We start from the raw sequence: 24,011 nt of genomic DNA, 5'->3' as shown, positions 1-24,011 counted from the left end.
CGGGCCTTCACAGGGGCAAAGGACGCTTTTCTCCTCTCCAGCCAGACCGAGCTGCACACCCACAAGCACACCACTCCCACAGGCACACCACACCCACACGCACAGGACTCCCACACTGACAGCACCGTCCCGGGGTGTCCCGGCCGCGCCTGCGCTCCTCGCGGGAGGAGGCCGGGCCGCGCCTGCGCTGCCGCCGGGCCGGGCCGGGGCCGTGTTCGGCCGGGCAGCCGCTCGCCTCAGCCATGTCCGGCGGGCCGCGCCGCCCGGGAGCCCCGGAGCCGGGCGGGCTGCGCAGGTGGGAGCGGCCGCGGGGGGACGGGGAACGGGGCGGGCAGCGCTCCGCTGGGCGGGCGGGGGTGCGGCGCTGCCCGTCCCGGGGCGGCTCCGGAGGCAGCTGGTGGCTGTGCAGCCCGTGCTCCTCCGGTAAAGTAAACAGCCCCTTTTCCTGCGGCCTCGCCCCCCGTGCAGGGAGAGGCTCCTTGGGCCGTCTCTGTCGGTGGGGAATGAGGGACCGGCCCAGCCCGGCCGGGGGCCCTGGGGCTTGGTGTCAGACTGGAGGGGCCGGGCAGTGCAAAGCAAATACTGGAATGTTTTTGAAAGGCATAATTTTAGGTTATCGTTTCCACTTACGTTTTCAATCAGTGTTGTACTTGCAGGATGTGTTGTAGTGTACCTAAGCTGGTTAAAAAAAAAAAAAAAATCTTTCAAGTCGTTAAAGCGAGTAATTGTTTAAGGTTAAGAGAAGGGTTTTATTCGTTCATTGCCTTAGCGAAAACTGACCGGGTTTGGAAGGGGACTTTTTTTTGCCTGTGTCTGTGGTTCTGAGAAGGCTGTTTGTGCTCTGTGTTGTTGTAACTTGGAGCCCTCTGGGAGCAGGAAACTCCCAAAGCCGGGCGGGGTGGAGGAGGAAGGGAAAGAAAACATGGGTAGGTAACACGGGAATAAAGTATCAAAAATCTTTCCTTCACCCTTGTTGAGCGAAGGGCACAGACGCGGTACGTTCGGAGCGGTGTGTTTGCTGTTCCCCACGTACAGAGACACGGTGTGTTTACAGTGCAGAGGCTGCAGCACCTGGTCCTTCTCTCGGGCAGGTGTGGCGGTGGAGCTGCAGGTGCGGCCCTTAATCCAAAAGCCAGTCTGGTGTTAGTAGATGTTACGACTGTGTTTTGTTTAGTAACCTGTCATTTAATGTGTCAAAGCCGCCAGAACCGAGGAGGAGACTGTAGAGAACTCAAGCCTTAAGCAATCCCTGGCTGACCCACCAGTTTGTCGTAAGCACTGCAGTCAGCTGTTCCTTGTCCCAGGCTTCCTTGTGAGAGCTCTGCAGCTGCGTCTGGTCAATTTCCTGTGTAAAAGTGTTTCCACATAAACATTTGACCTACTTCTCATTAGCCACTGCGTTCAAGTGTAGTTACTGGACATGCTTTTTCTATGAGTTTACTACTGGATGGGGCAGGAAATAAATGTCAAATAGTGCAGTGCTGACAGAGGATGGTCTGTTGATGTTGGCACGTGTCGACAAGTCCATAAATGCTGCTGGCAGTCCTCAGTTAGGTTTTTCTTCCCCGCCATTTTGTTAGCAAAATTGCATTTTTTTTAATCTAAATATTAACTGTTTATTGAAAATTTTGAGGTCTTAATTGCATTAGTCGAAGATATTTTCCTAGCAGTTGAACTGACGCCTTTGTTAAATATGTGTTGCCTGAATAAGTTGATAAAAAACACATATCTGTATGCCAAATCAGATGGACAATATTTGCTTTTTATAGGCCATGTTCAGTGACTACTAGTGACTTGACTTCAGGTGAAAATTCCTGTTTTCTAGTTCTGTGCAACATCCACACTGCTGGCATCAAGAACAGGAACGTAGAAGCTGCAATGATTCCGATTCCGTGGTGTTTGAAGAATATAAATGTGGCCATTCAGAGCGCTGGCTGGAGAGGTAAGGAATAAGTGTCTTTTTTTTTTTTTTTTTTTTAAATCTCCACTTTGCTGCACTCTTCTTTAGGAGTCCAAGAAAAGCTTGAACATGTTTAGGTTGAGTGTTTTCTTATAATAGAGTAGCACAGAGTTGGGAGATGATACCTGAATCATGCCTGAAGAAGACTATTCAGTTTGTTTCATTGAAATACATGCCATAGTATTAGCAAGTATTCAAAATGAAAGGGAGAAAAGCTGTGTACTGAAGCAGTAGTTTATGCCCTTTCTTGTTGAAGTCTTCAATATTAGTCTAAAGCTCACAATTAAGCCATGTGCTGTTATTTTCATACTTTGCTTATGCATCTTTATGTGTTTAATGTGGCATACAATGAATTGTATTTTCACAGTCCACTTGGTATATTCAGCTGTACTCCAGTTTTTAGTGAGCGCCTTTTTTTTTTCCTACAGTCCATCACTGAGGACAATTTGAGATGAGATAGAATTTTATACTTAGGTAATTCTATAAATATTTTGTTTGGCTTTTGGATATTCTAGACTAAAGACCCAAGGTGAAGGAAGTGGTTGAGACTGGTATCTTACAGTCTGATAAGGGTGAAAAGTGGTAAGTGCTAAGATAGGTGCAGGAAACTGAACAGAATGTAGGAGGAAATGTTTGCTAAGGGTACATGGAAATATTTTTAATGTAATTTATACATTTCTGAATATTCCACTGTATGAATTTTTATTTTTGATTAATTTTTAATATTGCTTAATTAATGAATTAATCTTTTGAAGAGCTTAGAAAGGGCCTTGTATTCATGAGTGTCTTTGATATGGTCATAAAAAATACTAACAGTATGGCATGAGTGTGAGACTTAAGTGGATGTGCCAGCAGTGTTTTGTGTTTCTCTTTTTTTGAGTGGATATATTCCTTTTCAGTGTGGAATCTTTGTCCTGTGTTAAAATGACATTGTCAGCTTGAAGGGTGATTTCATCTGTTGATGTGAAACCATTTAGGGAAAGTAAAACTATCAGCTAAATCTGGTTCTGTATTACTTACATGACTTGTTAAATGTTGAGGCATTGAAATTGACAGAAGAGGGCAGGCTGAAGGTGACATAGAATTGAAATAGAGAAGGACCTTGCCTGTAGTTTACAGTTGTGGGGCTGATTTTGTCCATTATTGGTGTTTCTGTTGATTTAATGTATTACGAGCAGCTAACATTCATGTTGAATTCCCATTATTTTCTAGCTCTACAACATCAGAGCATTCTAGGTCGCTTTCCAGTTACCCTAGCTGGGAAGGTAGAATTGAAGAAGGCATAACAATGAGGACATCAAATAAAAAAATGGCCAAGTAGGTATTGAATTATTACTGCTTATTGTTGCATTGGTTTTAGCAATAACCATTTGATGCTCTCTGACTGCTTTGCATGCATTAATGAAGATTTTAAACCACAGACAGGCTGCTTCATATCAAGCTTGAAGGAAGCCTTAAGGAGGGAGTAGCACTGAGTTTTATCTCAAAAGCTACTTGTGTGATTACTTGAGATTCAGGTTTGATTAGCAGAGCTTTCACTTCTGTGAACTAGTGAGATAAGAGTTGTGCTCAGTGTCTATCAGTAAAAATACTTGGCAGTTCGAGAATATGTTCGAGCTTCTTATAAAGCTATTAAGATTATTTTCAACTTAATTCTTATTTTTATTTTCAATTTCTGTTTCAAGCAACTCTGCTAATCCAGCTGAAAGGGAGACTGATGAAGTGGTCCTGAGGAGAAGACAAAAACAGATCAATTTTGGAAAGAATACCCTCGCATATGACAGATACATTAAAGAAGTTCCAAAGTAAGTTGCACTGTGTTGCAGATGAACTCTTACTTGTTCCTGGTATGTGTGTGTGTATAGCACACAGCCTTAGTTCTCTTCAAATTCTTTCTGTGGTTTTTATTACAGAGTGTGACATACGATGTGTGATATCTGTGGGTGATTTAAGTCAGCTGTCCCAGCACTTTTCCCTCTCAACTTGGTGTTCATTCTCATGTTAGTGTCTGTGGAGTGGGGAAAGGAGAAGGTCTTTAAGCTGTGCAAGCAGCTGTTCAGTAATGCCCAAAACCCAGTTTGTTTATCAGCATTGTTTTAGCAATTAGTGCAAAATACAGCACTACAGGGGCTGCTGTGAAAGAAAGTAAGTCTGTCCTCGACAGACTCAGTAAAATACTAAATAAAAGAAGCTGCACTGGACTCAGGAAGAGTAAAGAAGAAAGAGCTGGAGGTTAGGATAATATTGAAGCAGTATGGATTGTGCTTCTGTTTCATCTTTGTTCATGGGCAGTAGGGATCTGCTTTTGGCACTGTCAGAGTGCTGCACTGGATGAGCCTCCAGTCAGACTCAGCACATTATGGTTAGTTATTTCTTTTGTGATCTTTTTTTGATAATGTCTTACCTGAAATGTGTGTGTTTAAAAATATGAACATTTTATTTATTAGACCACTGATGCTTGTGTGACTGGACTTAGGATTCTTTTTAAGGAAAATACTCCGTATGTTCTGAAATAATAAATGTTACTGTGCATTTACAGGAACCAGCGAATTCCAGGAGTTCACCCCAGGACTCCCAACAAGTTTAAGAAGTACAGCCGCAGGTCCTGGGACCAGCAGATCAGGCTGTGGAAGATAGCACTGCATGCCTGGGATCCTCCTGCTGAAGAAACCTGGGATCTGCAGCCCGTGTATGTTACATGGGTAAATTAAGTCAGGGGTCAAGGAATTTAAGCAGAGCTCTGTAGTTCCTTTAGAGCATTCCTGACTGTGATAAAAAAGATCAGACTCAAAAATGGGAGTCTTTCTGAATGCGTTGTTTTCCATTTGAATTCAGTTGTCTTCAAGATGTCCCAGTTATTTAGTCTAACTTAATCTGCAATCAGGTGTTATGGGAAGAAAAGCATTTGTTGTGCCTGCAGTAGTACATTCCCTTTTGTGTTTACACTGGTGGCTACAAGGTAACATCACTTTTCCTGGAAAGTGAGAGACATACACAGAAATTTGGCGATTACTGTTCCTTGACTTTGATAACTTTCCATCTTTCCTTTTTCTGATGTCATTGGAACCACATCTCCTACAGTGACAATAGATTAGAGGATTTGAGATGTTTAAGAAGATGAGAGAGAGATTTCTGTGCTCTCTGCAGGATGGTGGCAACTGTGTTGAAGAAGGAAATTTATTTTTTTTTCCCCACAACTTTGTGTTTCTGTAACAAGGCTGGCTCTGCTACTTAATGCCACCTTATACTTTACAAGATTTGGACTAGTAAATTAGGAGAAGAGTGAATGGAATTCTCTTAGCTGTGTTACTGCACTGTGTAAAATAGTTGTACCTGTGTTGTAACTAACGTGTGGTAGAAGTTGCAGTTTTTACAGCATTTGGGTGTCACATGAAGTGAACTGTTAATTATTGCTGCAGCTGAACTGTTTTCTGTTTAGAGCAGTAAAACAGATGGGTAGGTTTTCAAAGCTTTTTTTTTCCTCCTGTGTTTAGTAGTACAGAGCCTTCAGGTAGTTCCCAGGAACAGTTCTGCAACGATGAGGATGTTTCTGGCTCCTTTGTGTTTGATGAAAAACAGAAGAGAAATGAGTGTGAAGATGAATGCAGACAGGCTGCCTACACACCTGAGAGGTATGAGAGAAAACATCCATGCTTAACTGAGGGAAATAAATCAGTACATGTCAGTGCTGTCAGGTTTTTGTAGGAAATGTTTACTGTGGAAGGGCAGTTAATACTCAGCTTTGAAGTTTAACACTTTTGCTGTTGAATGTAATCCATCAGTGGTACAGAGCATTGAATATAGAAAAATTTCCAGCATTGCAGAATTACATGATTTAACAGAAGGAAATGCAGTGTTTTGTCAGATTCTCAGTTTATACAGCAGAGTACTGAGGTTTCTTTAACCATTATTGGAATGTTCTGAAAGTGCTTTTTCAGAAGCAGAAGTCCCCATCCTTAATAGTATTCTGCCTTTTTGCAGAACAGCAGGGAGACTGACTCTGACGTGCACTTCCCTGTTTACTGAAATATCTTGTTCTGGGGGGCTGTGTGTGGAGCTCAAAATGGTTTTGCTTTCAAAATGTGAGTGATTTGCTCAGTGTTCCTCTGTGTGACTGAAGAATCATACCTCAAAAGAAAACTTCCTCTGTAGCATATACCATTATTTAGCAGAACACTGATAAACATTTAAACATAGATAAAAAACATTACGTGTGTAAAATCTATTTTTGTAGTTCCTGTTCTCCCGATTCTTCTCCAGTATGGAAACGCAGAAAAAGAAACAATTCTGACTCCTCGGTGGTTTCAGAGAGCAAAAACCATTATCTGCAGATGTACCACACACTGGAAAGGTATGAAATGATTCTCCATGTGGGAATTCATAGATACTAAGAACTGACTTTTGGAGTATGACTGGTATTTTCCCCTCCCTTTGTTAATAGCTTAAATTTTATCTAAACATGTGCAGTTTAATGAGGAAGGGAAATCATGTCAGAGTAATTGTGCTGTACGATAGCAAATATTTATAGTGCTCCATTGCAAAGTGTCAGAAGCACAGCACAGGTTGTATTTTGTGTGTAGATTTAGGCAACACTAAGGATTTTGGCAGTTTAGTAGGCATTTCACACTAGCCTTAGTAAAAATGTTTATATAGGTGTTGTTTCTTCTCTCTCCTTAGTCCCCTTCTGAAAAGTTAAGAGGAAGTGTTACCACAGTGCATGGATTCAGACATTTTCATTTTCTTTCCAGCCTTACTGACTCAGGACATAAGGAGGCTTTTTCAAAGTGCTCAGAGTGGGAAGCCTTTGGTGAAAAAGATGAAGTAATGACAGTAGAACAAAGTATAGAAATAACAAGGTGAATACCCCAGTGATCATGTTGTTGTTTCTGTTTATTGCTTATGCTGTGAAGGTGTCCTTTTCTTTTATTTTTAATCTTTTCTTTATCTCTTCCTAATCTTTTCCTGGTTACTACTACTACTATTTTTTTTTTGTCTTTTTACATTTCCTCCAGCATGTGGTATGTTTGGTTGTTATTTTTGTTCTTTGAGTTTGCTTGGCTTTTTCCAGTCTGACTCTCCATCTGTTGCTTTCTGCTGCCTCTGCCATCCCAGGTAATGCTGGAAAATGATGAGCCCCTTTTACACTCTCTCGTGGAAAGAAGTGGAAGTTTGCCTCTCACTTCCTCAGCCTGGGAGCTTCCTCTCTGTCTCCCTCGAGATTGAGTTGTTTTGTAGTGACAACAATGATAGTTGTTTGTTTTTATGCAGTGACCCAATTCCAGCCAGTTGTTCTTCAGGGTGGAACAATCCAAAACAGAAGAAATCCAGGTTCTTTCTGCCTGACAGCAAGACTTGCAGAGATGCAGACTGCAGGCTGGAGAGGTATCAAATGCAGCTTATCAATTAGGGTTTGAGGGGTATTTTTGCATATTATTTTAGAAGCTTTCTTGCTGTAATTCAATCCAAGTATTTATTATAAACATTTGATTTATAATTTTTATTGAGCTGTTTTTTCCTATTTGTCTTAGGGATGTGTTGTTCAATACTTATGTTGTGTGGTAAAATTGTTTCCTTATGTTTTCATGTTATAATCTGTGTTAATGTAAATTCATTGTAGCTGTATTGAGCATTTAAAAGTTACCATAATAAAGCCATGTAGTCTTTGGTTTTTGGTTTTGTTTTTTTAAATTGTAGGCTTAAACTTTGTAGCAGTTTATTGGAAGGACATCAGTCAGAGTACCCTGACAGAGGATGGGAAAGTGCAAATGCTGAAGATACAATATTGAGGAAAAAAATCTAAATATCAAGGTGAGTTTTTGCTGACTACTTACTTGATCTGTTCTGTTTCAGTAGCCCATCCACAGTATCATTCAGCAGAATCCAACTGTTCAGTTCAGGCAGATCAGTTTCTCCTTTATTTTATTAGTGTTTTATCCCATCTTCTTGCACTTAATACAGTGCTTTAATTAAAAGATCTAATGCTTCAGACTTACTAAATTGAAATTGTTACCTGTTAGCCAGAAAATGTGTTTTTATCTCTCAAATGAAAAGTGCAATTTTTTAATGTATTTCAGTAGCATCTTTTCTGCCTCTTAATATTTTTGTGATGAAGTTGGCATTTGCATCTTAGTGAAAATTTTCTCTTGAACTGTAGATTCCTGTGGTGCAATAATGGGATGGGTGGTAATCTGGGTCAAACAGATTTTGTTAGCAGTTAGTCTTTTGTGTAATTAGATTGTCTTTGATCTACATGTGATGCTGGCTCTGAAACATGGACTAGGATATAAATGTCTGTTAAACAGTAATCTTTGAATATTTTGCCTTATAAAACTCTTTAAGAATATGGTCAAAATTAGTTTTACACTTAGATTTTGGATTATATCAATGTGAAGAAAAGGCAATTAAAAAATTGTGCTGGTGGCATTTTTCTTTTGACTTTATTGATTTTTAATTTAAGTTCCTTGAGTATTAATAAGATTTAACATCCATTCACTTTTCTGAAGTGCTAATTCAATATTGGAAAATATCTAGTCTCTCTTTGTATATAGAAGTATTGAAGAAAGAATTTCTCCTGTGACAGAAAAAGACTTGAAGAATAGGGATGTAGTGTGAGATCAGCAGATCAGGTCTTGAAAAACTGGTGCTGTCATGTAGGATCTGCACTGAAAGAAGAAGAGATTTACAGTCAGCATACGAGCAATCAACATAAGGTGAAATTATTCAGGTAAAAAGAAGCATCTGTGTCACAGTTAAGAGCCTTTCTGGTTTCCACCTTCTTGATATTTGATTTTTTTTTTTGCACTGGTCTTTGTTGTAAATAAGGCTGTATTAAGAAGTGTGTATATTCAGTGGGTTTGTAATCACTTGTTCTAATTGAAAAAAAAAAGCTCTGTTAGATGTAGAATGTACAAAGTGAATTAAACACCTCTGTGGAGCAACAAATTGGTTTTCTGGGATGGAAAGATCAGTATTTAGAGCAACATTGCCTTTAACCTTGGCTTTTAGGTGTGATGAGCTCTAGCTCTCAAGTGTCAGGAAATTTATCTGTAGAAGTTTAATCTTGCTTGAAAACCAGATAAATGTTTGCATGGTAGAATTCCATACTACCTTCCCTTTTGCTAAAAGAACATTTCTGTCTTAAACAGGAATAAATGTGAATGTGTCTAGTTGCTTTCTAGGGAAAAACCTGAGTCAGTAGTATACCTAAGATATGGCAGAAAATTATTAATTAGAATTAAAATAAAAATCTGTTTTATGAATTAATAATGACATTTAGATGAAAAAATAGGGGAAATAGGCTCAGCTGCTTCCTTTTCTCTCTGAAAAATACTTTAGGAATGTAGAGTATCTAGTACTGTATTTTTTCAGTAATTTATGTTCTCAAAATGTTCATACTAGCTGTAACACTTTAGTTATAAACATTATGGGTTTCTCCTTTATACTGTGCTATAAGCTCACAACATGCAGTGCTCTCTTCCTTTTACTGCTACTGTAACACTACAGCTTAAAAAAGGAAATGTTTTGTTGTTAATGCCTGGATACAACACATTTATAAAATGCTGTTATCTGGGTTTTTTTGTTTAGGTTTCTCCAGATCTTTATAAGGATAGATTGTTTTCTGCAAGCTGTCCCTCAAGTGTAAAACTTCAGATTTCATGAAGCCTGTGCTGCAAAGACAATGGATGTTCTTTAAGGCTTTTGTGAGGACATTTCTGCTGTGCCTGCCTTGGCAGGTGACATGTGCATTATATTTCAAAGGCTGCTTCAGGTGATGGATCCTGCCATTCCCTCTGGAGATCTTGTTCCTCAGAGTGTGCTGATGTTTCACCGGTGAATTGGTCCAGTGTCGAGTCAGAGTGAAGAATGCAATGCCTCCAACCAAGGAACCCCCTGTGCTTCCCTGGACCAGAACTGGACATCCAGCCCCAAGAACTGCTGCAAAAGAATGTAGATAATTTCAGCCTTCCTCCAGTCATTAAAGACAAGCTGTTCATAACTTTTGGACTGGGTGATCACCCATTTGGCCTATTTATTGTTCTCTGAGATGTATTGAGCTGGCATTTGCCTAAGCCAGGTGAGAGAAGAGAAAGGAAAGGTGGATGGTTTATCAAAATCAGATTTTTTTTTTTTTTTTTGAAGGGCTGAGTGACTGTTAGAACAGCAGCACAGCTTAAATACCTGGATTTTGCTTTTGTGTGTTGCAGCCAAAGAGCCACTCTACAGTTAAAGAGTAGAAGAGAATGCATTCAGTGCCTGTTGTTCCTACAACCATTGGGGATGAATAGCAGTATTTGCAGGTGTGGAGCTGCTCTTGTCCAGGCTAAGGGTTGTGATGGTGTTGGGATAGATTCTCATTTTACTCTGCTAGCACTGTGTGCAGAAGTTTGAAGTGAGAGCTATGGCTACAGTGGTTTAGACTGAATTAATGTGCCAGTTATAAGAATTTCACAGTCCTTGTGTAGCATGTACTGGGATACCCATGTCTGCTAGAGCTGGGAGTTGTCTCTGCAGGAGTTTGATTTTGCTTTCCCTTGCTGTGGGGCTGGCAGTACCCAGAGCCCATTGTGCTGCTGATTGGGAGAAAGTTGCTTCCCCAGAAACTACTCTCACTCCCAAAATGTTATTTCCAGACATGCTCAGGCGTTTTGCCCAGCACAAGGGTGTATCAGTCACACACCACAGAGCAGGTGCTTGTGTGCACAAGGGACACATCTGTACAGCACTTTTCTAAGAGGTAATATTTAGAACCTTGTTGTTCCGGCATGCATGTTTCCTTGTGATTTATGATGATTGTAAATAAGGGAATGTGTCACATTTTTGGCAATTTGCCTTTATGCAGAAGAATTAAAGACTTTAACTTTAAAAATCTTTGTTAGTCTGCTTTTGCGGTTGTGTTGTCAGTTTGATTATAAAAGGAATATGTGGGTTCACTACGTCTTTCTTCTTTGTTTTATGGTGTTTTGTTTGGTTTGGGTAGTGACTTTGGATTTTTAGCCCTTGCCAGAAGGGGAAAGGAGGAATCTTCAGAGATTAAGATTAGACTCTTGAAGGCAGTTTACAATTCCTGTTTTGTCCAGCCCCTCCGTTTGTTTAGGGCATTGTAACTTAGTGGAAGGGAGCAGCTGAAGTCTCAGCAGCCATTCTGCCATGGAAAGGTGTCCTGCTGGAGAAGATGAAACTGCTAGGTGAGAATAATGGGCTGTCGAGAAATACTTGAACTCATCTTAAGTATTTTATGAGTATTAAAGAGCCCTTAAGGTTTTGCCTGTGATGGACAGGGCCTGCAGTGGATTTAGGGACACATCCATAGGATTTGCAATTCAGAAGTCCTTAAGAGATCTTTGTATTTCTTTGTTGAAGATATTAGACTAGACATAGCATAACCAATCTGCTTGTGGCAGTTATATTTTTATATATTTTTTTTGTCAGATTTATTCCCTAATCTAGATTCTGTGTGCATGAACAAGCCATGGTAGCACAAGGGAAGAAATAATGCAGCAGATGAAGTTTGAGGTCTGCTAAAGTAATTTCATGCAGTGCTGCCACTGGATGTAGAATCATCCTGTGTCCTAATTAGTAACCTCATTAGTCTAAACAGAGTAGTCAAAACTGGAATTCAGCCTGTCCCTGCACTTGTTTACCTACCCAGGGCTGTCTGACAGAGTTTACAACTGAGGTAAGCAAAGCAGAAGTCTGGCACTCCACCCCCAGTTTTTCCTTTAATTTTACCCAACTTAATTAAATCTCCTCTGCATAAATCTGTGCTCAGTTTGTAATTAAGACAAAATATACCCTGAACTTCAGCAGACAGGTTTCAGTTTCTCCCTAGAAGTGGAAAGCATCTTCTGTTGGCATGCTTTCCACTGGGATAATCTCCTTACAGATGATACATTATCTGTGCTTGTGGAAACCATCTTTCACTGGCAGTTCTGAAAGGCCATGGGTTGTGTGTACTTTGTTTTGTTTGTAAAACTCCTTTGAGGTCGCAGCTGAGGATATCTTCTCCCCTTAAATTCCCACCGTGGTGTGAAACTGCTTTTCTGAATGGTTTTTGTTGCTGACGAGGACAGAAAGATGCAGTGCAACTGTAATCCCTGAGCTGTGTCCCAGCAGATAGTTCTGCTGGATAAACTGAATTTAATTTGTAGATAGTGCTGTGCTAAAAGTATTGCATGGCTTCCAGGCTGTGGCTGTCCTCTGTCTGCCTTGCTTGGGTGTGTTCAGGTAAACATGCTGTTCTGGCTTATGCCAGAGCCAGGCTGAAGGGAGGGGAGTTTGTTTGTGCGTGTTTTGAACCTCTGCTGTACTTCAAGCATGACCTTGGTTCAAGAACACAGTTTTGTTTTCCACAGTAGTGTGTGGGAGAGGTGCCAGCAGAGCAGACTTTTCTGCAGGAATGTGGATGTTCGTGCAGATGCCACACAAAAGATGTGAATTTGTACAAAATTTAGTACAGTAAGGCCAGGCAACAGGAATGGAATTTTCAAAGTAAATCCCCTCATGCATAGCAAGGCTGAAGTGTATCTTCATTTAAAAAAAAATCTCAAAACCAAACACCACCTGTTATTGTGTGCTCAGAAAGTTTCTCCAAAACCATTGCTGCACTTCAATAGTTGCTTTTGTGTTTTAAGGTGATTAGAAAAACCCACTAAACAAATTTTTGTTTGCTGCTTCTACCGTCTGTTTTACCAGATGTGGTACTTTGGGACATGGTTTAGCGATGGACTTAGCAGTGCCTCGTTAACAATGATTGTATTTGATGATCTTAGAGGGCTCTTCCAACCTTAATGAGCCTCCTATTGGTAATGATTTTTCAATCTTAGTAAAAAGATCCTGCGATTTTAAGGCCAGAAGAAAACCATCTCTCTGAAGTGTCCCACGAGCCTTCAGGCTGCAAATGTATTATTGTTTAAAGCTGTTTGTGTTCTGCTGGAGTTCTTCAGGTTGTTTCTAAATTACTGTTCTAAAATGTGAGTGTCTGCCCAATAGCAGGATGAACGGGATCTCACTGCATGCATGTGCAGGTAAAAACCCCAGGAAGGTCCACGAGCCAAGGCATCGGCACCTCGTGTCATTACCCGACCTTCTCCACTATTGATTGGAAATTTAATGCCGTGTCATTGTGAAATGTGTGTGGTAACCGTCTGGCGTGGGCTTTAAACTGGCCCTTAAAATACCCTGTGCGCTTCATCGACTGTACAGCCGTGCGGGGACCGCCATCCTTCACATTTAAATCGCTGGGATTTGTATTTTTCTTTTTGTTTGGGCCGGGTTTGTTTCCTGTTTCAGGGAGTCCCGCCGCCACAGCGCGCCAAAACCGCGCGCCGCCGCGCTCGATTCTCCCGCCAACACGCCCCGGGGGCGGGCCCGGCCGGGGCGGGCTGAGCCATTCCCCTGGCGGGGGGGTGCGAGATGTGTGTGAGTGTGTAAGAGCGCGGGGCGGTCGCTGCGCTTTCCCGCTCTCCCCCCCCTCCGCACCTGTCCCCGTGGACGCGCCCCGTGGGGAGGCGGAGCGGGCGGTGTCGCTCAGCGCCGGCGGGAGATGCGAAGGGGCTGAGCGGGAAGGCAGCAGCGCTCCCTCGGCTCTGCCTCACCGCCCGGCTCTGCCTCACCGCCCGCCTCAGCTGCCTTCGCCTGCTGGTCCCTCACCGCCCGGCTGTCCTTCACCGCCCGCCTCAGCTCCCCGCGCTCGCCTCTGCCGCCAGCCCTCCCTGCCGAGGATACCCCGCGCCATGTCTTTCCGCCAGAGGAGCCCGCACGGCAGCACGAAGAGCAGGTAAGGCCGCCGGGCTGAGGCGGGGGGTGGCGGCGCCGGGCCTCGTTCCCCCCGTGCTCCCCGGCCCTCGCTCCCCGCCGCCGTCCCGCGGGCGGGGTTCTCTGAGGGGATGGGGGGGGGGGAAGGCGCGGAGCCCCCTCAGAGGGCCCGGAGAGCCCCCGCAGAGGGCCCGCGGCGGGTGGCGTCGCCTCTCCGCCTTGGTGGGGTGAAATCGGTCAATAACCGCGCTCTCCGAAGGAGGTTAAAGCTCTAAGCCCACCCGGGTGCTCATGTGTCTCTGTTTGTCCCCAGCCCGCAGCACCCCCCGCGCTGGGCCCAGGCGCGGAAACGCGGCGCCGATGGGAGGCGGCGGAGGCAGAACGAGCCCGAAGCCCCCGCGCTTGAGGAGAACAAGGCCAGGCCTGAGGACAGCCGGCCGGACAGGTGAGCGTGGTGACAATGGCAGCGGCTTCCGGCTCTTTTGTCCGCAGGAGCTGTTAAACCGACCCCTCTACTCGGTTTTCGAAGCCCTGCCTGTTTTATCAGTCTCTCATCAGCCACAAATAGCTGGTCTTAAAGGAGGGAAAAAGATCAAGTGCAGTGCTCCTATCTTGGAGTCAACGTTTTTCATTCTTACCTCTTAAAATACGTTCTTGATAATTTATGTCCCATTTCATGCTGGTTTATTGCCATTTATCAAGAACTAATATTACACAGGCCCATTATGTTTTAAATACCGGGTGTTTAAACAGTTGTGGCAAAATGAAAAGAAATTGCAAAAATTCAATTCTTAGAAATCATCTATGCTTCTGAAGGGAGTACAAACCAGCCCTGAGAAGTTGTGTTGTGTTTCAGCACGTTTGAGGGGAGATACAGTTTTGAGGTTGCCCCATAACACTGCCTCCCATCTTTCCCAGCACAGCTAGACTTAAGTATCTTATTATATATCACATTTAGAGTCTGAGCTGTTCAAGCCACAGTCTCTTTAGTCACTTTGATCTTCTTGTGGCCACAGCCCAGTTGATTGAATCAAGGTTTCTGATCTAAAATGGGGTAGGTGGTGCCCACCTATTTTCCTCTTCTGACAATTAGCAGGGAACAGGTTGGTCAGTGGCTGAAGTCACACCATCCAGAGTAGTTTAAACTAATTCCAGGAAGCATTGTGGAACAGCAGTACAAGGATGAAACTTTACAGGTAGTTTCAACACAAATAAGCAACACTTCTGTGTGTCTTCCACTATTGAATTGTGCAGGCATACTTACCTGGTTTCAGTTTGGAATGAGCTCTGACTGGAATTGTTCTCTTCCTCTGCCAAAACTACTTTTTGGTTATGCCAATCCAACCATATCAAATTAAAACTCTCAGAACAAGATCAGGGTGGAGGCTGGGTCACCTCAATAATCACAGCACAGGTGCAGAATCAAACAAGTATAAAAAGGTACATCACAATGTTGGGGAAAAAAAAAAAGGAGTTGGGACCTACTGGGATTCTGTTTGCTGTCTACCACAGGAGAGCAATAACAGAACATGGCCCATATTCTCTGCAAATTCAGAAATTGGTATAAGCAAAAGTTAAAAATCCTTGGAGCTTGAACAGATCTTTGTACAAGGACCTGTACTATTTGCTATGGGTTTTCAATTTTCCTAAGTTGCTAACCGTTTCATCTAAAAAGACCTTTTAATTTGAATTTAACAAAACATTCAAAGTTGTGCAAACCAATTTGGGAGCAGGGAGGGAGTTGGAGCTGGTTTTAGTGCAGATGGATCTAATTCCCTGAATCCAAGGGCACAGGGTCCTGGAAATTCTCCAGAGCATTTCCAGATCTACTGAAAAAGCTCTGCTCTATAGGATACTTTTGAGTTTTACTTAGGGAAAATTGGTCATCAGAAAGACAGACAGAGAAAACATCAGATGATCTGGATGCAGGCAGCAATAGATGTCTGGGAAGGGATATGACCTTATTCCCCTGCAAGAGTCTGAACCTGCTTGTGATGTTAATGGACTGCACTAAAGCTGTTAAACCAGTTTGCAAAGTCATAGCAAATCTCAGTTTCCTAGCTGAAATAGGGCATTTTTGTGCCTCTGTCTTCTCTATTAGGCATCTATTAACATGGAGCAACTCCTGGTGCTATCATGTAATTTTAATTAATTAGCTTTGCAACTTAATTCTGTGTTCCAGCTTTTATCTCTTATATAGCTAATGAGTCTGCAGTCATCAAAGAATAAATAATTGCTAAGTCATTTAGTGGAGTGAAAACAAGTGAGTAAATGAATAAAGTTGGTGTTCCATGTACCATTTTCTGAAGAACATGAGCTGGAAGTTACTATAAGCATGGGCTGGGTTATTAAGCTACAGTGGTATGTTTCTGTAGATACCCACATAAATTTTAAGAAAACCCAACACAAACCACACAACCTCAAGGTGAACCTCACAACTGATGCTTAATTTCACAGTGATAACATTTTAATAGAACAAAAGGCTGTTTTGAGCACTGTAAATAATTATGTTTGAGGGCTCAAGCTGTGAGTGGGGGAGGTAAATACAATAATCCAAACTTTTAACCACAGAGCCTTAATTTGTTTTTCTTTCTAGTTTTACAACACCAGAAGGTCCTGGACCCCTTTCCCGGTGTTTAGACTGGGCAACTGCAGTGGAAGAAGATGAAATGAGGACCAATGTTAACAAAGAAATTGCAAGGTACCCCTGAGTGTTCAAGATAAAGTGGTGAAAGGAAGGGAAATGAAATTTGCCTTGTAGAATCTGTTTCAATTTGTGTTTTTAACTTCACCATTGTAGTAAAATCAGGCCAACCTTAGCCTCTTGTCTGCTGCTTTTAGATCAGCTTTGGGTTAAGTCCTGCAGGAATGTCTTGGGATACTCTCTGGAGATTGGATGTGTATCCCAAAATACCTCCCTTTTGGAAAAAGCTTTTCCTGAATCTCCTAGATTGAAATACTTAAAATACCCTCTCACTGATGACTGTTTTTTATATCATTGCTATGAGAAATTGCTTTAGGGAAAATAGTAAGGAAAAGAATCTTCTTATATTTATGCTGTTTTCTAAGGGAAAACCAAAACAAACATTTCATAACAAAAAGTGTCTGGGGTGCTGCTGTTTTTATGAGAAGTTAATTCAACTGTGAGCTGTGACAGTGCAGCCTTCATGTTCCTCTTTATGTATAGAATTTCTTAAAACTGATTTGAATTCTTACAGACACAGAAGAAAACTCCTGATAAATGAATTTTCAAGAGAAAGGAAGTCCTCCTCAGGAAGGTACGTTAAATTCCTAGCTTAGCTGAGGAAAACCTTAAAAATAGAATTAAAACACACAGTTTAAAATAGTTAATCTCAAGTTTGTTCCAACACCATGGTTTAGTAACACCCTGAGCATTTGTTTGAAGTTTGTTACATGTTTATTTATAGCCTTTTACAAGTGGGTTTAAGTGTCAGTGGTTTTCTAGTATTCTCAAACCTACAATGTTTTTTTTTTCTTCAGTTCTGATTCAAAGGAGTCCACGGTGACAGTAGAACTTGAGACAGATGAGGTGGTTTTGCTGAGAAGACAAAAACAGATAAACTATGGAAAAAACACAATTGCATATGATAGATACATTAAAGAAGTTCCCAGGTAAGCTGCTTGACTTTCTAGATAACTAAATGTCCATCTGCAAGTTACACCTGTTCTTTATAAGCACATTAATGTATGAAACTTGATGTCCAATACACATTTAAATAGAAGGCATCTACAAATTAAACTTTAAAGACATTTTTGAACTGTTAGATCATACTATCAACTGAGGTGTGATTTGAGGATTTATTTTAATGAGTCAGTATGTAAGAAATACCTCATGCTGCTGAAATGGAAATGAAAGTTCTTTTGGATGTGCTTGTCAAAAAGAGGAAATGAAACTGCTTTTTGCAGTCAGTTTTCTTGTGAGTTAACTACTACAAGACAAAATTGTTAACTACTACAAAACAGTTGCTATTAATAATATATATATTATTATTGTTGTTTTAATATTATATATAAAATATTACATAAAACGTTATTATTTTTTATTTCATTTTACTTGAAATCAGAAAAACTAAGATGTTTGTATGGAACTGACAAATCTTTGCTTGAGTGCTGGATTTGCACATTGCTCTTTCCTCATAAATAATACAACCAGTTAACATGTAAAGCTATGTTGTGAATAAAGCACTAATAATTTTCTCATGTCTAATATCTCAATAGATGCCATCGTATCCCAGGGGTTCATCCCAGAACTCCAAACAAATTTAAGAAGTACAGCCGTAGGTCGTGGGACCAGCAGATTAAACTGTGGAAAGTTGCACTGCATTCCTGGGATCCTCCAACTGAAGGAGGATGTGATCTGCAGGAAATGTATGTACAGAGTATTCAAAACACTTTTATAGAAGTTAGGATGTGAAGTCTCATGTTTAAGAAATAAATCCCCCCCCCCAGCATAATTCTTTTTGCAACAAGCGAATGAGTGCTGAATGTTTTCAGTAATTATTAATCCACACTTAGTGCTGTTCAGTTCCTTCTTAATCAAAATATCCAGTGGTTTCCTGGTCCTTGCCCACTGTCCCTGGAAGGGCATGCATACATATCCCTCAGTTTTTTAAAGGTGAAAGCAGAGCCAGTTCTGCACTGCTCTATAAAACAATCACCACACCATTGACATGAGCCAATTCTTTCAGAGTAGTCTTCAAGTTATCTGGTAGGAGCAGTGCTGGATCTGTTCTGGATTAGTTCTCACTAATGGCAGGTCTTCTGAATATTGAGTGGACCAATCCAGTGTACAAGAACCTGCCTCACCCTTCTCATTTCCTACTTGAAGAGCAGTGGTATAAAATGTTTCTTGACCAGAGAGGGAGAATTGTGAGCTCATCCCAAGGTACCTCCAAGCTCAAAGCATGGCCACAAGTGTTCACAGTCCAAGCTCTGGAAGATGTAGAGTGATGATGCCCTAGTTATTTTCCTCTGTAGGAAGCAATACAGCTGATCAGCAACATGTGGCATAAAACTAGCAGTAGAGAATGAAGGGGGCAAAGATGGAACTTAATTCCTCAGCAACCAGTTTTGTGTTAATAGTGTTTTTCCTTAATGGCATGCTAATTTTAAAACTAGTGCAGAGCAATAGGATCTAAAAGCAAAGCTTCCTTTTAGCTTCCCTTTACTTGCCATAGGTGTGAGGGGAGTTGGTACTTCAGCCAGAACCCTGCTGTGTGCATTGGTGTTAAAATACTGCCTTCACATGCTGGGGTCTGGCTCTGTGTATAATGGATATTATATCTTTGCAAAACAGATAGATGAGAACTTTGTCCAGGAAAAAAAATCCTTTCTGTCCTGTAACATTTGCATGAGGTATTGCTTGAGCACTGGATTTTTGTCTTCTGATTTGCTGCAGTATTCAGTCTCAAGACTTTTAATTCAGTCCTTGGCCATGTTGCAGTACTGAGCTGTCCTGCAGTTCTGTTTGCTCTCCTCAGTTTGCCACCACTGTCCCTGTGATCTCTGTAGATTTCCTTGCTCTCCTCTGACCATTTTTTTCAGAACTGCACAACAACATGCATCTGAACACTGAAAAATCAAATTTGTTTTATGCTATATTCTTCTAAATGATTTTACAGTGTTCCTGTTGACCTTGGTGAGATGGAGACAGAATCTGTTGGAAGCAATTCTACTGAATCTCAAACGAGCTGTCAAGATAATGATGTAAGCATATCTGTCATTTGCATAACTATTTGATGATTGCTTAGAATTTTATCCAGAATAACCTGAATACCTCACAGATCCCATAATCTACTTTGTTTAGGGACTGTTTATAAAGCTGATCAATCTTGAAATTCAGGTATTTTCCAGCTATAGCCATTATCTGTCTGTAGTCTTGGGTTTAGAGAATTAGAACTTAAATTATCATCTCAAATTTAAAGTATCCAATTTTTTCATAGCCTACAAAAGAAAATTTATCTGTTGAAAGCAAATCAATTATGAACTGTAATGTACAGTTGAAATGCTACTTTAGATTGCAATACATACTGTTGAAATAGGGTGGAATTTCCTTGTCACACAGAACTAGGCTCCTTTTGTGTCCAGAAAGCACTTGGTACAGCTGAGCAGTGAAGATTTAGGAATGCTTTTCTTACTGGATTTGTTTTCTAATACCAAATCTGTATAATGTTTTAATGTTTGCATATGTAGGTCCTTAGAACACTTGCAAGGTATCCTCAAATGTGGTTGGATGGGCAGAAGCCTACATCTCTTTAATCTTAAGGCTAGCTTTGAGGTTTTATGGCCTTTAAAGCATTTGTAAGCCTTTGTTATTATAGGGCTGTCTAAATGAATTACAGAAGTTAATTGAATTACCTGTACCAATAACCTCTACTTAACTAGTAATTATTAATTGCCTTTCCCTTCCAGGATACCTGTTCTGGCACTCCCACCAAAGTTAGACATGTTGACTATCAAGCAGAAGGAGAATTTGACTTGGAAGTGTGTTTGAGTGAGCCACTGAAAGAATTTGATACTGTGAGTTAAATAGTCTTGTGCAAACTGTTTTAGAGAAAGTTTCTTTTAAATTTGGGAGGTTAGCTTGATCCATAACCTGTTAATAGTAAGAAAGCTTAAGCAAAGTTGAAGACTGTTCTCAGAGCTGTGATTGGTCTAGATATTCTCCAGACCAGACTTCTGTAAAATTGCAATTAAGTTGTTGGACTTCTTGTTAACTTTTAATTTATGTATATCAGATTTCTTTTTATAAAACTTTTTAATAGAAAAACTAGCCAAAGGCAGGGCTGTCCTCTAGTAATTATAAATAGCACAGCAAGATCTTACCAATTTCCCCCCTCCTTCCTCCACTGTGAATGTGGTTTCAGTTGTCCACCTGCAGATCAAGAGCCAAGTAGGGAGATTTTCTTTTTTTAATGTTACCTTGCTTTTACATTTGGCTCTTGTAAAACACCTGGCATAAAGTAATACACGTGGTACTGAACCATGTGGCTGATTAGTACTAGTAAATTCATCTACTGCAGTTACTGGAAGATGAACTACCTTACCTTAAAAAAAAAAAAAAAAAAAAAAAAAAGAGCTTTTCCTTCAAAAATGTTTCAGAAACAGTTGGAAGTTTAAGACACTCAAAAATTTGGAGGTCAACATAGTAAAGTCTATGCAATAATGTTTGTGTTTTTTCAGAAGCAGTAGCCTTAATTTGAAATTTGTAAATAGTCATCAGTCAGTCATTAATGCAGTCAAGAAAACAATGTCTAGGGAAAGTGCTTGATTCTTTCAGTTTTCTGGTTTTAAATGTAAAACTGTTGTAAATGTTAACAACTGTACAGATTTTCTGCTGAGAGCAGTTCGTGTTTCTATTGCCTTTGTGTGGGATATTGCTGGAAAATAAACAGAACTGCGTTTACTTCTACATGTGACTCTTCATTTCCTGCTAGCAGTGCTCTGTGGAGAATGAAATGCTGGGACATGCTGAAAGCCAAGTGTCTGATATTGGTACTAAGCCAGGATGTATCTGTGTTAGCACCATCCTCTGACTTGGAGGAGACCCTAAAATTTATTGACTTGGCCACCGGAGTGAATTTGAGACAATTTAGTTTAGTAGATGTCCATTAGCTTGTTGCCAAGATCTAGGGAAAACTTCTGGAAGAGCTGGGTGAACACTTCACTCTTCTTTACTAACAGGACATCTTTACAGTCACCTCACCTGGTTTTATCTCTTGAAATGGAATTGCTGGGTGTTGATGTTACATTCCTTAAACTCATCAACTCAAAGGAGTATCTTAGCTAGTAATATTGCTTACAGCTGTCTAATTTGTTAGGCACCTTTGAAATCAGGTAGCTTGATCTGATGGAAAAACTTCCAAGAGGAAGCAGTGGCACTGGGATAAGGTTGGTGCTAAGCTCTGATGTTAAGAGGACAGCCTTCCTAACATGTATTTTCTCCAGAGAAGGCAACAAAATGGTAGTTGCTTTCTACCTGGACTGAGCACCCTCTGCCCTTCCCAAGTTGCTTTTCTCATGTCACATTTTCTGGCCACCCTATTCCTGATTGTTCTTAAGTATTTTTGGTGTGTCAGTCTGTAGCTGAGTATCAGAACTGCCAGTAGAATTTGTTTTTTTTTAAAGAGGTTTTTCTATTCTACTGTAGCTACCCAAACAGGCTGGATCAGTGGGATGTTCAGGAGATTATTTAGAGGCTTCTGAGGGGTAAGATTACTTACACCTGTTTTTGAAAAAAGGAAGCACATGGATTAGGACAGTCTCTAGAGCACAAATGCAGGCTGGGGGATGAACAGATGGAGAGGAGCCCTGAGGGGAAGGACTTGGGGACGTTGGTGGGTGGATGAGAAACTTGAAATGACTCAGCCATGTCCACTCACAGCTCAGAAAGCCAACTGTGTCCTGGGCTGCACCAGGAGCAGCATGGCCACCAGAGTGAGGGAGTGGACTCTATCCCTCTGTTCTGCTTTTGTGACACCCCACCTTGAGTGCTGCATCCAGCTCTGGGGTGGAATGTGGGGAAAACATTGTGAAGAACACTAATTCCTGGGCAGTATTCACTCAAACAACTGAGATGCATCTCTCTGTTATAATGGAGCACACAAACAAATAATTCTCCTGTGGCAAATGTCTTGAGATGCTTTTAAATTTCTGCAGAGTAACTTCCCAGTGGTAAATCCATAATCTGGTATATAATTTGAGATTAATCCAACTAACCTGCTACTACTCAGACAAGTTTCTCAGCACAGGCCTTGGGGTATGACCCTCTTGCATTGCCTGTGCCCTCCTGTACCCAGCCCTGCCCTGCTGAGGTGGGTGTTGCTTCTCACTGTGCTCACTCACTCTGTTCTATCTCTGCTCTATCCTGTCACCTTCCAGTGTGCTCTGTCTGTAAAGTTCTATATCACTGGGGTTTTTTTGGGGGGTTTGGTTTTTTTGGCTAGTTTATCCCTTGTTTTCTTTTCCTGTGGTGTGCTCCAGCTTGCTTACAGATATCTTAATTCTGTTGCTCTCATTAAAAGCAATCTGAGGTGCTGTTCAGCTTTCAGTTCTGTGCAGCACACTCATCCAGGAATCAGGTGGGTACGACCCAGACTAGAAATGTAGTTGGTCTGTAGCTGACTGTGAAACAGGCTCAGGTTTGTTACTTTTTCCTGAAGGAGCTGGCCATCCACAGTAATGTCTTCACTACAACAATTCCCCTTTGTCTCAGTTACTTAGATCACTTAGTTTTTGTGGCTGGTATTTAAAGAGAGCACTCAGTTTGGATGTTTTTCCAAAGGTACTGGACACCAAATTGGAAAAAAAAAACGGGAGTTTTTTTGCTATAGAATTAAGCCCTCTAGTGGTTAAATGTGGGCTAACGCCATCCATTTAGGGCAGTGTCTGGTGATAGAGGAATCTCATGGAAAAACAATATCCATATGTTCAGTTGTGAATAGTTGCATGCAGTGGAGTTTGCTTCAGATGGAGAAGCAGCAAGTACTGCTGTCAAATTTTAGCCTTATTAGGTTAAATTCCTCTAAAAATAAAACTGAGCAGGTTGTTCTGTAGGCAGCAGAACCTGTCAACCCTGCTTTTTATAGACCTGGGCCTTCTGGTTTGTGTTTCTCTTACTCCCTTCACACCAAGCCCTGTCCCCTTTCAGCATTCTCATGCCATGGCTGGCTGACAGCAGTCGTGGCTGTGGCTAATTTAAAGCTCCATCTGTTTTGGCTGGGCCATGGGTACACGTGTGTGGGTAGAGTGGCAAACAGAACATTAAAGAGCTGAGCTGTCCCAGCCTGTCCTTCACTTGGGCATTAATTGGGTCTTCCTTCCTTACTCATGTTGTCATAAACCATAAGGGAACATATTTACCTTTCTGCTCAGTACCTGGACAGCCAGTTCAAAAATTAGAGGTGACAGGACAGAGACTTTGGAAAAGACTTGCCAGTACAACAATTTAATGCTCTAAGGAAGCCAAGCTAAAATCAGCTTTCTTCCAGGAATCCATTTTTAAGTCCAAAATACCATTCAAACATCTTTCTGTTCATGCAAGTATTTACTGAAGCTATTCTCAGGATTATCTGTTTTATTGTGTTCCTGATGTAAATAAGAGCATATGGGGAGCAACTATGTTTGCCTGAGGATGGATCTGTGTGGAAACCTGGGGGATCAGGCACTTTATCAAAACTGGGCTAGTAAAAGACCCTTTTAAAAGAATTTTGACCTCACTAGAAGTTCTTGCTCTTCTGTGTTTTCTTCTTTTTGGTTTCTCATAATGTGAGAAGAT

The 24,011-nt window shown here is 41.3% G+C and overlaps 2 protein-coding genes across 5 annotated transcripts; both read left to right on the top strand.

Annotated features, from left to right (window-relative positions):
* Positions 1–112: 112 nt before the first annotated feature.
* LOC310910004 (uncharacterized protein) lies at positions 113–10,842 on the top strand. 4 transcript variants are annotated; one of them, XM_083862399.1, is made up of 12 exons: positions 113–295; positions 1,826–1,942; positions 3,173–3,277; positions 3,646–3,765; positions 4,500–4,649; positions 5,455–5,592; positions 6,195–6,311; positions 6,709–6,816; positions 7,229–7,342; positions 7,655–7,768; positions 8,541–8,684; positions 9,545–10,841. In XM_083862399.1, the coding sequence occupies exons 1-10, from the start codon at positions 243–245 to the stop codon at positions 7,758–7,760; spliced, it is 1,128 nt and encodes a 375-aa protein (XP_083718525.1). In that variant the 5' UTR covers positions 113–242; the 3' UTR covers positions 7,761–7,768; positions 8,541–8,684; positions 9,545–10,841. The 4 variants fall into 4 exon arrangements, with proteins under 4 accessions (XP_083718525.1, XP_083718524.1, XP_083718523.1 ...); XM_083862398.1 differs by having other exon boundaries at positions 8,509–8,684; XM_083862397.1 differs by having other exon boundaries at positions 114–295; positions 8,492–8,684; positions 9,719–10,842.
* Positions 10,843–12,953: 2,111 nt separating this feature from the next.
* SLBP (stem-loop histone mRNA binding protein) lies at positions 12,954–21,140 on the top strand (the record flags this gene model as incomplete). Its single annotated transcript, XM_083862358.1, has 9 exons — positions 12,954–12,984; positions 13,250–13,736; positions 14,028–14,159; positions 16,311–16,415; positions 16,933–16,992; positions 17,216–17,347; positions 17,954–18,103; positions 19,357–19,441; positions 20,147–21,140. 9 exons carry the CDS (start codon positions 12,954–12,956, stop codon positions 20,261–20,263), a joined length of 1,299 nt encoding a protein of 432 aa, XP_083718484.1. The 3' UTR covers positions 20,264–21,140.
* Between the last annotated feature and the right edge of the window lie 2,871 nt (positions 21,141–24,011).

This window comes from Zosterops lateralis (genome assembly GCF_965231275.1).
Source record: "Zosterops lateralis genome assembly, chromosome: 5".
NCBI classification, from domain to species: Eukaryota; Metazoa; Chordata; class Aves; order Passeriformes; family Zosteropidae; genus Zosterops; species Zosterops lateralis.
This window is presented reverse-complemented; position numbering and strand designations above follow the sequence as displayed.

Excerpts from the sequence above, each read along its gene's own strand:
- LOC310910004 (XM_083862397.1), top strand. The coding sequence starts at position 243 with ATGTCCGGCGGGCCGCGCCGCCCGGGAGCCCCGGAGCCGGGCGGGCTG. Across the intron at positions 3,278-3,645 it reads TCAAATAAAAAAATGGCCAA|CAACTCTGCTAATCCAGCTG; the intron begins GTAGGTATTGAA and ends TTCTGTTTCAAG. Across the intron at positions 5,593-6,194 it reads GCTGCCTACACACCTGAGAG|TTCCTGTTCTCCCGATTCTT; the intron begins GTATGAGAGAAA and ends CTATTTTTGTAG.